The following is a 12944-nucleotide window of genomic DNA, read 5'->3' on the forward strand; positions in this document are numbered from 1 at the left end:
TTCGTAGTGAATTTTAGAGGACAAAAGCAGGGTTCGGTGTTGTTGTGCTGTCAGCTTCAGGACTTTGTTAACCCTACGGCCCTGGCAGACTGTGGCTGCTCTAATTGGAGGAAGCCCTGAAGGGGAAGTGGATGGTGCTCAGGGTGCTATGACAGATGCCCGCTCGAGTGAGCCTCACTGAAGGATTACAGCATGATGAGGCGGTAAAGTGTTTATTTTGGTTGCACTAGGACCGGAGCTTCGAGACAATTTGCCCTGACTGCATATGTGCCCTGCCCTCTCAGAAACACTAGACATCCCAGCTCTTCCTTAAAACTCACTGTATAAACTTCCTGGCAATTTAACAAGCCTAACTCGCACACTGGCACTTCAAAGCAAAATATGTTCATTAACTCCTAGCATATGCTTCCTTTCCATCTCTTTTACGTTCTCGCATCCTCTTTCATAGCCTCAAAGCCCTGAACAAAATGTCAAAGCTCTTTGCTCACCCCCGAATGAGTGTCTGCTTCCCTCCCACAAGAATAATCACACTCTGTTTAACACAACATGGAATGATGGGTGGTGTGAATGAGGGATGATGCTGTGGACAGTTTTGCATAAGGGAAAATGGAAGCGTCCTTGGTATGCTTGTGTGTGTACAGATGCACAGCCCCCGCTGAAAAGATGGGGCACCATCATATGCTGTGTTTAGATGGGTTTTTTTTTTTTTGCTGGAGTTCCTTGGTCAGCCAGCTAAACCAGAAGGTACTAATCAGCCTAAACCATCATGGAAATTCATGTCTAATCCAGTCTTTTCAGCAGGGGGGCTGAATGGAGCTAGACAATGCTACACACTTACAGTATAGGTAGCTGACAGCATAATCAAATGAGCCAAGTATTCAGTAAACAAGCTAAAGCCCGGGACACACCAAGTCGACGTCAAAGAACTTGCGGCGACAAAAGCTGACTCTGTTGTCGCCTCTCATTTGCTGCGTCTCGGCCAAAAAACACACTTGAACACACCAAAAGGACTAAAGGCGACTGTCAACTAGCGTGTGCGTACTGCGCCTGCGTGTAAGTAAATATCTGTTTATTTCAGCAGGTATCAATAGTCAATTTTCGTCATTCAAAAAGGGAAACCGAAACTAGGACTGCAGATATACAAACCTTCAACAAAGTGCTTGCTTACCATTTTGAATACCAATCACGCTGATCACTTTCTTTGTTCCAGTTGGCTCATTATGAAAAAATTCATGCATTCGAATGCTCAGGTAAGATGATGTATAATTAGAACAGCCTTCTGTCTGTACCATCTTGGCTTCTTTGCTCGCTTTCGTCATCTTCGTTTTTATTCTCGTGCACCAACTCGTTCGCTAAGATAAACAGCCAATCAGAGTTCTCCCTCTCAGCGACGGCCCCACGCCAATTCAACATGCTGAATCGGCCTAAAAAAAACAGACGACATCCGACTAAAGCCAACGGTGCTGAACACACCGAAAAAACCAAGCCAATGGACTCTCAAAAATGGGCCGACATCTCAAAAACGGGCTTGGTGTGTCCTGGCCTTAAGAATGGGACAGGTTGAGTAGTGTATGAATGCCTGTATTTAAATGGTTGTATATATTTAGCCCATTTTCTTGTTGATTAACTGTCTCTGTTGAACGTCATGTTCTTGTATTGAGTCTGTGCTGATTTAAATAGTTGGGTCTATATACAATGATACTTCTGAAAAATATTTAAGACTTTAAGACTTATCTGTTCCATTTTCCTGTGCTCAGTCGAAGGATGTGTTCACACTTGGCAGGTTTGTGGCGGTTTTCAGGGGGTCTCCCTCCTCTTCCATGCGAACTCTGCTGTGGTTTGACTCAAATATAAAAAAAACATGGACCAAAGACATTTAAACGAGATGTGACCCTTAAAAGGACCGAATGCTCAGACATACCTAGTTTTTCTCATCATAGAAGCTACATGCCCATTACAGTTCGGTACAGGCTTCGAAAATGTCGTCTCCTTGCAGGAGATCTTCATTTGTGTGTAATTGAGGAATTCCTGGTGCCGTTTTGACTCGTACACGTTTTATAAGCTCTTCACAAGTTCTTAGCTGGTAAAAATACCATTATATGTGCGCACATACATTTACTATGGCATTTAGCACAGCACACAGCATTGTTTTGGATGTTCAGTAAGTTCTGTGTCAAAAAAGAAGTCATAAAAGATGTTTTTTGTTTTGTATCTTTAGGTTTGATGTAAAAAATGACAGTATGAATGTTAAGCGAACCAGGACGAAATGTATAATTTTTCCTTTTTTGTTTTATTTTATATATATTTAGACAAAATGGTAGGTTACACTTTATTTCGATAGTCCAGTTTAGACATTCTACTAACTATGTAACTTTGCAACTACTTGTCAACTAACTCTTATTAATTTGCAATTACATGCTAACTAACTCTCATTAGAGTAATAGTAGACCGGTTAGGCTTGGCTAGTAGAGTAAGTTGTAAGTTGTACTTGCAAAGTTAGGCTACTAGTTAGAATGTCTGTTGGCGGACCATCAAAATAAAGTTAGCAGATATTAAGCAGACAGTCTACTAATACTCTAACTATAAGTAACTTTGCAACTACATGTCAACTAACTCTCATAAGTTGAATGACTAAAGCAGGCTGTCAAAAAAAATAAAATAATATTGCCTTTTTTGCTATAAGGTGACATCACTTTATCAGCTTTGTAATGTTGATGCATCCTTAGTTATAACACATGCACACTTAACGTGTTGCAATTCTGCTCTTTAAAGGGTTGGTATAATGCCCCTTTTTACAATATGTAAAATAAGTCTCTGTTGTCCCCAGAGTGTGTATGTGAAGTTTTAACTCAAAATACCCCATAGATCATTTTTTACAGCATGTTAAAATTGTCCCTTTTTGAGGGTCAGTAAAAAACGTGTCATTTCATGTGTGTGTCCCTTTAAATGCAAATGAGCTGCTGCTCCCAGCACAGAGGGCGGAGCTTCAAGAACTTTGTGTGTGTGTGTGTTAGCAGCTACGATTACGCAGATAAGCACTAAAATGTCAGAAACTGTTCTGCCTTTTATGTTTAAACTGGAGTCGGACAATGTTGGAGAGACTCAAGAAGTGACAACATGTTGAGTACAACAGGAGGTTTCTGAATGGTTAGTTGATTAAATGTGCTCTACTGCAACAACTCTTCCTCTTCTCAACATGGACTGCGTGTTCCTGGGACAGGGTTTATGTAAATTTTAGGCTTTGTGATGTCACTAACCTGGGAGGAATGTCGTGTAGTCCCTACCAGCCGTTTGTTGTAGTCCTTAAAAAACGATTTCTTTAAAAGCAATTTTAAAACGATTTCTTCCTTTGCTTTGAACTTTGAGCATTGTAACTTTGCAGATGTTGTTTAACATTACACACTAACTAAAGTTTAACACGCCTTTAACACAGCTTTCCATCTCTTGCAGGGCATCATGGAACAGTACAATCCCTGTTTGCGGAATTTCATCGCCATGGGGAAGAACTACGAGAAGGCTCTCTCCAGTAAGTAACGCCCACATCACATCTCCAAACGTCCCCCGTTTCATCCATGTTCAGTCAGCTGTCCAAACCCTCCACGCCTTCCCATCCGCCTTTAATGCCACTTCATTTGAAGATGATGACAATGTTTGTCATCCTGTCATTCAGATGGCCACACAGCCTTATCAACTCTCACACAGCCCGAGACACCTCCTGAGCTCAGATGGGCCAAACACAAACGCTCAGCTGATGAGGGCATTCAGAGAGGAGATAATGTGTCCTGCCTCACTGATGATTTGATATTTAGCCATTAGACCGAGGAACAATCAGATGACTTTGAAGGCTTTGTGCAGTAGGTGACTGATGAAAGCCAGACAATTGCCCGTTGACGTCTGCATTCACATTGGCAAATGTAATCTTGCTCCGGCAGCCTTGGGTGTACAGTGGCTGTAAAACATTTATGGTGATGTGTAGGAATACATCGTAAAGGAAAATCCCAGATTTAGCGGAAGCTCAATCGACAGCACCGGCTTTGGAAAAAGAAAATTCGGCCTCTCCCTTCTTTTCCTTAATAAAGGTAGAAATCTGGGTTACATTGAGGCAATTACAATGGAAGTGAATGCAGAACATTATTTCACCAAGTGCAATGGTTCAACATCTTGGTTGATCCTGGAACAACATTTCAATCAACCAATCAGATTTGACGGACAAATTTACAGTTGATGTCAAGTTTAGGCTTATAACCAGGGTTAGGTGCTTCTTCATCAGTGTTATTCACCATCATTTCCCTCTGATTTTAGGGAGAAGTTATGGATCGTGTTAGGTTTCAGGGTAGGGATATGGTTTGGACTACATTTTCGGACAGGAATGTTGTTCCAGGATCATCAAAATATGTTGCCTCAGGAACGCGTCTAACTTGGCAAAATCAGGACGTGTGGAAAGAAATGGGGCCAATCTATAAACTTTAAAATTCTCCCTGTTCTATAGTATAGCCACAAGATGTAAATAATGTGAAGTTTAACATGGTTGTGAAAATTTCACTTAAAATCACCTTTTCTGTTTAGAGTTCTATCTTTGTCGCCCTTTTACAGCTCAAATAATACACACATTTTCGCAAAATTCCTAATGTCAGTGCTTTTATAAAATTATAAGCTTAATTTTTCTGCTTTTAAATCCTCCACTCCCATTGTAAGTGCTCTCACTGTGATTTTTGCTTCTTTTTTAAAGAAAACAAGAGACGAGTTAATGTTTTGTAAAAACATGAGTTGCTGTAAAAAAATCAGGAGAACTTAAGGAAAACTTTTTTTCAAAGGTTGTGCAACAAGGGAGGCAAGTTAATTTAAACAAAATGTTTGGGTTTTTTTGCTGAGCCAACTTAATACATTTAAGCTTCTTTGTCATACAAGCTAGACAGCATTCTAACATGCACCATTGCTGGTTAGCATGACACAGGAACTTAAATTTAAGTTGCCTCAACTATTTTTGAAATGCGGTTTCAATCATCATAATATACAATGTATAGCATGAATAAATAAGACGACACTGGTGTCAGTACTGGTATTAGTATAGTTATTGCTCACTGGGTGAAGCAACCAAACTCGCACTATAACTATATCCTGAAGTGTGAATTGGCCTTTAAAGAGTCACAAAGGAAACCTGGGCTACCCATAAATCCCAGCACCCAGCCCACTGGGGGGATTTATGTAAAATCTGTGAGACAGACTGCCCTTTAAACTCTTGAGCATTAAAGACAGATTGGCTGAGGTGGGTGAAAGAGTCTTATCCTCAGAAAGGGGGTACACAAGGGTCCATATGCTTCAGACATCTATCCAATAGTAGCAAGAAGTTCTAGAGCAAATAATGCAGCAGTTGGGTAGAGAAGAGCGTGGGTTTTTACCGTAAATACATGGATGAAAAGACATAAAGGGAAGAGACAGAGTTGAAAAAGAGATTTATTCCATAATTGACTACCCCGTAGTGAGGGAAACTGGGCTCTGGTGGGAGGTCCTAGTCCACACTAAGCCGACCAGAATAAATCGTAATCCTCTTTTGCTCTCAAGCCATGTCTTTACCACTCTACCCCGTGTTTTAGGAAATGAAATCACTCAGACACAAAGTCAGCAAAGCTCTCTACCCCCATTTATTATTTCTGACTGGTATTGTTCTTGCTGATTTGTTTTAGAGCCTCAGGCACAGAAAGAAGAATGAGTGCGGTGGGGGAGTGTGTTATGACAAGGTTCTTTCTCAGTAAAAGAGAGAATTTCAAAGCGGGAGACTTGCATGTATGGATGGGAATTGTAAGGATTCCAATTTCACTTAATGACCCATTAGCAAGTTTTGAGAAAGCAAACTATCCTTTCATACTCCAAACCACTTGTCCTATATAGGATGCTAGAGCGTATCCCAGTGTCTGTGGCCGTAGGGTTAGGGAAACGCCGTGGACTGATGGCCAGGGGAACTTCAATGCTGTGAGACGAGATTTTTGTGAAATTGTTTATTATTGTTTATTCAAGTATATTATTTTTATTTAAAATACCATTTTTTATGAAGCAATGAACCATAAGAGTCATCTGAAAGAGAGTATTGAGCGTAGACGGGGAATAATTGGATAAACATCAGCTATTTTCTGTCAGCTTTAATGGAATTCCTTCAGAATTGATTTGCTTGTGAATTAGACTAGACTGGTCGTGCTGTATGTTTGTGTTGCTTGCAATTATTTAGGAAAGACAAAGAAATAATACGATTGTGCAATTGTCTATTTATTGTCTTTGAATTAATTATTATTATATATATTATTTCAGTATTTCTCTCAGTTTGGTCTGCAAACAACCTAGAACATAATTGGCTGTGGCTCTTTTGATTCAACAGAGGTGCATGAAATTTGAGTAAATACTGTTCTACATTGATGTTCAGGAACCATTAATGGAAGTAAACTTAATGAAAATTATACAGCGGTGTTTTGTTTTTTGTTTGTTTTTTTCTTCATAAATGGACCATTTCCTATATGGAGTTTTGGTGACATTTTAGTTCAGGGTTCAATTCTCACTATTAACTTTTTGCTTATTAACATAACTATTACTAGGACATTGGCTGTTTATTAGTACTTTTAAAGCACATATTAATGGCTTATTCTACATGACCATATTCTACATCCCTAAATCCTACCCAATACCTAAACTTAACAACTGCCTTACTTACCTAATAAGCAGTAATTAGGAGTTTGAGGCAAAAGTCATAGTTGATAGTCAGTTAATTGTGAGAATTGGACACTAATCTAAAGTGTGAAAATCAGCAGTACCAAACTTGACCAAGTAAGTTGTTTCTGTTTAATATTTTAAGGGATAGTTCACCCAAAAATTAAAACTGTCATCATTAACTCATCCTCACGTCGTTCCAAACTTGTTTCACTTTCTTTCATCTGTGAAACTAAAAGATATTATGAAGAATGTTGGTAACCAAAACACTTATGATTCCCATTGACCTCCATTGGACAAAAAAATTCAATGGAAGTCAATGGGAACTGAAACTATTTAGTTACCAAAATTCTTCAAAATGTTCTTCAGAAGCAATAATTGAACACTGGTTTGGAATGACATAAGGGTGAGTAAATGACAGAATTTTCAGAATTTTTGGCTGAACCATCCATTTAGGTTGATCATACTAAATGACCTAAGAGTTCACTTTATTTAACATTTTATGTAATGTTAACTTTTTCTGCATTCGACAGTTGAATCACCCTGTATATCAGCAAAAAATATCCAACCTAGAAGACTATAAGAAGAAAGAAAAAAAGAACAGAGACAGTGAAGAAAATGAAATGGTAGAGTGGATGTGCCCAGAGTTGATGGTCCCATCTGTCAGGCACATTTCTGCATAATTTCCATGTAAATAAGTCCTGAACAGTAGCCACATACTGTAGTCACAGACCTAGTGCAACAGTCTGCTTTGCCTTACTTAATCAGAGCCACAGCTGGTCAGCTTGATGAACTGTTTGCTCAACCGATTTTTGTGGCCTTTCTGCCCGTGCCAGAAGCTCAGGGTGGTTTTCCACAGGCTCTCAATGGATTCAGTGGGTCCCAATTGATTTCTGAATGAATTCCATAAAGAATAGCTGACTGGTATCCAGTTTCTCCCCGTCAGTTTTTTTTAACTCTCTCTCTCTCTCTCTCTCTCTCTCTCTCTCTCTCTCTCTGAGAGAGATGTTGAGGCATTATTACTGAACTGCTCTTGGACGTTTTGGGGGGGAAGAGCTGCATCTTGGCTGCCAGATCTTGCTGTGCAGTTATAGTTAGTGGCAGTGGCTTTGAAACTCCTCAGTCCTGTGGTCATAGCCCAAGAGTGACAGTCATGAAGCGAGTCCGAGCTGCTGATTCCATGAAACATCTATGAGGCAGGAAATGAGCCCTGTATGAGTGGGCCAAACCTCTACCTCTTCACTGCTCTGCACAATAATGAGTCCCGCTAATCCTCCGGAAAACACCAGCATGCTGTTTGGCTGTCCCAAATCTCACACTCTTTCACTCAGTTCCTACTCCTCAGTGGAGAATGACACACTTTCTATACTGGACACATGGCGAAAACTGAATTGCTTCATTATGATTGCCATAGCCGTCTACATTGTGAGCACCTTTTTCATTTACTACATTAAAGCTACAATATGTAATTTTTTTCGCTGCTAGAGGTCGCTAACCTCTTACAATAACAAAGGCGTAGGTTGATGAGGCATAAGCATTAAGGAATTATGGATCTTGTCGTCAAGCTGATGGATCTAATAATGTTTATGGATGAGTACATTGATGTTTTTAACATGACTGTGGTATGAAGCAGATCGCGATTGCTAATGAGAGACAGATATCAGCGCCACACGCGAGTCCCGCGGATATAAAGGAATTACTTACTTATGCCTGCTACCCCTCCTGGGGCATAGGCTGCCGACAAGAGCTCTCCAGGCATCCCTGTCTTGGGCTTTTCTCTCCAGCTGGCTCCAGGTGTATCCAAGTTCTTTGGTATCAGCTGCCAGATCTCGGCGCCACATATTTCTTGGCCTTCCTCTTTTCCTTTTGCCTTGGGGATTCCAGGTGAGCACTTGCCTGGTGATGTTGGAAGCTGGCTGCTTCCAACATATAAAGGAATAAGGACAATTAATTCTACCGAACTACACAAAAAGTGCTGAATTACCACTCACACAGGTCAGTTTATTAGACGAATTAAACTTGTGAGGTAACGCAACGCTGTTTCACTTGGTCTAACAGTTATAGTATCACACTAAACTGCATTTGAGTGTGTTGAATGTTATTCTATGTCAGGGATAGGCAACTCCGGTCCTGGAGGGCCACTGTCCTGCAGAGTTTAGCTCCAACCCTAATTAAACACACCTGAACAAGGCAATCAGTGTTTTCAGGATTACTAGATAGATACAGGCAGGTGAGTTTTTATCAGGGCTGAAGCTAAACTCTGCAGGACAGTGGCCCTCCAGGACCGGAGTTGCCTATCCCTGTTCTATGTGTTAGTTTGTTGGCTGTATGAGACTAGCAGTAAGCTAGATCAGCATTAGAATAACATACAGATCATATTCTAACATTTCATCTTGTTGAACTATATAACATTGATTAGTTTTATGTACATTTGCTCACCTGTCTAATAAAGTACATCTCTGTCAAGTCGAAGTTAGTCGCGGACGTGGAGCTCGAAATGATATTGATCCTCGTTTTAGTCCTCTTTTTGTCTCAAAGTCTGCTTGCCATGGTCTAAAATGTTTGAACAAAACAACAACAGCTTGAGCATACCGCTAGGCGTAACCCAATTGTCCACGTCTGTCACCATGGTTACTATGGCAGTATGAGCGGAAACCGAGGGTAACGCGGATATGACGCCATTGACTGGCGACTCCCTCACACCTGCTCACACATCCCGGTTCCTTGGTTAAAAACTAAATTTTCTCACGATTTACAAATAGTTGGAAACATTTGGGATATTGTAAGTAATCAAATAAACAAAATATATAACACTGGCCTAGTGGTTTTTGGATATTTTACTGCAAAATTCTTACATGGTGCACCTTGTGCAGATTTCCCATTTCTATTTTTATGTGCTGTACAGCTATTCCATTTTATTCCATTTAGTTTTAATGTCCAACAAACATAGTGAGTGACCCCACAATTTGGTGTCAGTAGTTTTTCTTTGTTGTTTTTTTTTTTAAAGAAATTGATACTTTTATTTGGCAAAGATATATTAAATGAATCAAAAGTGACATGATAGAAAATATTTCTATTTCAAATAACGGCTGTTCTTCAAACATTTGTTCATCAATGAGTCCTGAACTTCCACACTGTTTTAAGAAGCACAGCTGTTTTCAACATTGATATTCAGAAATTCAATGTTGAAAACAGTTGTGCTTCTTAAAACAGTCTTAAAAAAATAGCAACATTGATATTCAGAAATTCCAACTACAGGGGGATCACACTTCTCAGCCTCCCCGGGAAAGTCTATGCCAGGGTACTGGAGAGGAGAATATGGCCGATAGTAGAACCTCGGATTCAGGAAGAACAGTGCGGTTTCCGTCCCGGTCGTGGAACACTGGACCAGCTCTATACCCTCTACAGGGTGCTGGAGGGTTCATGGGAGTTTGCCCAACCAGTCCACATGTGCTTTGTGGATTTGGAGAAGGCATTCGACCGTGTCCCTCGCGGCGTCCTGTGGAGGGTGCTCTGGGAGTATGGGGTCCGGGGCCCTTTGCTAAGGTCCCTGTACGACTGGAGCAGGAGCTTGGTTCGCATTGCCGGCAATAAGTCAGACTGTTTCCCGGTGCATGTTGGACTCCGGCAGGGCTGCCCTTTGTCGCCGGTTCTGTTCATAATTTTTATGGGCAGAATTTCTAGGCGCAGCCAGGGGCCGGAGGGTGTCAGGTTTGTGGACCACACGATTTCGTCTCTGCTTTTTGCGGATGATGTTGTTGTGCTGGCCCCATCAGACCAGGACCTTCAGCATTCACTGGGACGGTTTGCAGCCGAGTGTGAAGTGGCTGGGATGAGAATCAGCGCCTCCAAATCCGAGGCCATGGTTCTCAGTCGGAAAAGGGTGGCTTGCCCACTTCAGGTTGGTGGAAAGTTCATGCCTCAAGTGGAGGAGTTCAAGTATCTTGGGGTCTTGTTCACGAGTGAGGGAAGGATGGAACGGGAGATTGACAGACGGATCGGTGCAGCTTCTGCAGTAATGCGGTCAATGTACCGGTCTGTCGTGGTGAAGAAAGAGCTGAGCCGCAAGGCGAAGCTCTCGATTTACCGGTCAATCTACGTTCCTACTCTCACCTATGGTCATGAGCTGTGGGTCATGACCGAAAGGACAAGATCCCGGATACAGGCGGCCAAAATTAGCTTTCTCCGCAGGGTGGCTGGGCGATCCCTTAGAGATAGGGTGAGAAGCTCGGTCACTCGGGAGGAGCTCAGAGTAGAGCCGCTGCTCCTCCACATCGAGAGGGGTCAGCTGAGGTGGCTCGGGCATCTGTTCCGGATGCCTCCTGGACGCCTTCCCGGGAACTTTTTCTGGGCGCGTCCCACCGGGAGGAGGCCCCGGGGAAGACCTAGGACACGCTGGAGGGACTATGTCTCCCGGCTGGCCTGGGAATGCCTCGGTGTCCCCCCAGAAGAGCTGGAGGAAGTGTTTAGGGAGAGGGAAGTCTGGGCATCTCTGCTTAGACTTCTGCCCCCGCGACCCGGCCCCGGATAAACGGAAGAAGATGGATGGATGGATGGATATTCAGAAATGTTTCTTGAGCATCAACTCATCATATTAGAATGATTTCTGAAGGATCGTGTGACACTGAAGACTGTAGTAATGTTGCTGCAAATTCTGTTTTGCCGTCACAGGAATACATTAAATTTTAAAATGTATTACAATGGAAAATAGTTATTTTAAATTGTACTAATATTTCACTGATACTTGCTTGAAGCAAAAGTATTTATGAAATATCTGAAAAGATCACAGTAACATTCAGGTTTTACAAGTGAATAGCCTAGATGTATGTAGTCCCACCAGTTAGACCAACACCAAACCAGCATAAGCCAAGCCTAGGCTAGACCACCATGAAACTTCTTATTAGACTAAGCTGTAAAATCATACTCTCACTCACAATCAAATGCCCATATTATCTCGCTCTCTCTTCCGCACATGTGGGGATCCAGAGAGAGTTGTGGAAATGATGATATTCTGTTTATTCTCTTTTCACCGAGGTTGACATTTTAAAACCGTAATGAGGCATGGGATTGGGAAACTGTGTGTGTGTGTTTATGTGGGAGACAGCTGGGCTGGTCCGGTAAAAAAAAAAGGGGGTAAATTTCCATAGTCACAGGAGGGCTATCTTTACTCATTCTAAATGTGCTTCCTGTACAACTGATTGTGTTTCCTGTTGTGTGACAGACTCATCCACTCCTATAGCTTTTTTTTTCCCGCTCATTACCCAGCTGGACTGACACCAACTTGCACAGCTGATAGCCATTCCCGTCCTCGTCATGGGCACTTTGATCACTGAATATACTGTTGTACTGAGAGATGAGAATGTTTGACATATTTTTCTTTTTGCCTCCATCTTTTGCAGGTGTGACATTTGCAGCGAAGGGCTATTTTGATGCTCTGGTGAGAATGGGAGAGCTGGCCAGTGAAAGTCAAGGATCTAAAGACCTGGGTGAGTCTCGGCGTCTTGTTTTGCCTCAAGGGAACAGGCAAACTGTGTGGCCTGATCCGACATGACACCACAAAACACGCACTAATGGAACCACATGCTCAGCAAAGTGCCGATGTTGCTTTCATTAGGCCCAACTGTCAGAATTTGTACCTACGAGAAGCTTTTATATCGTACCTTTTTAAATCTGACGCATTTCAGACATGGTTTATGTACTGGTGTAAATTATTCCTTGTTTCTCTTGCTCAATTTCTTGAGTTTGCTTGGAAAATGAAGTCAAAGGGCTGACAGCATTGGATGGGAATTCATCTGCCATGCTGCAGTGAAACTTGGCGATGCATCATTTATGATCGGTTTAAAAAGCGGATCTAGTTCGAGGGCTATAACTTCTTGAAATAGCTTTTCACTTTCTGCTACAGGGAGGCTGTCAGAATTGTTGGTTGGTTCTTTGTTCTGCCAGGGATGTGAGAGTGGGTGTATATGTGACCCTCAAGATGCTTGTTGCTGATGGGGATCAGCTAGAGGTATGGCAGCATAATCTTGTTTGTATTCGTGATGCCATCTCCATTGTCTATTGAACTTTCCAGTCCTTTTGAGCATGGACTAAACCACCTTCTACCTCACTATCAGGAGCCCTGAGTGAATTTAGGCTGTAGTTGACTTTTGTTTGGGATACTTTGGGTTTTTCAGACAGACGGTCAGGTGGGAGTCTTTCTGCATGTTACATAGCTAAACCAGACAATTCTGCATGTCATTGATTCATTC

General features: G+C 41.8%; 1 protein-coding gene across 5 annotated transcripts in view; it reads left to right on the top strand.

Moving 5' to 3' along the window:
- The window catches only part of baiap2a (BAR/IMD domain containing adaptor protein 2a), a 104616-nt gene that overhangs the window by 22770 nt on the left and 68902 nt on the right, over window positions 1-12944 (top strand). For all 5 annotated transcript variants that reach the window (XM_084117473.1, XM_084117474.1, XM_084117471.1 and 2 more), the window contains exons 2-3: window positions 3451-3526; window positions 12096-12182. In XM_084117473.1, coding sequence (XP_083973599.1) covers window positions 3451-3526; window positions 12096-12182 — 163 coding nt within the window. The remainder of the gene's footprint in view (window positions 1-3450; window positions 3527-12095; window positions 12183-12944) is intronic.

The sequence above is a fragment of the Abramis brama genome (assembly GCF_963993115.1).
Source record: "Abramis brama genome assembly, chromosome: 1".
NCBI classification, from domain to species: Eukaryota; Metazoa; Chordata; class Actinopteri; order Cypriniformes; family Leuciscidae; genus Abramis; species Abramis brama.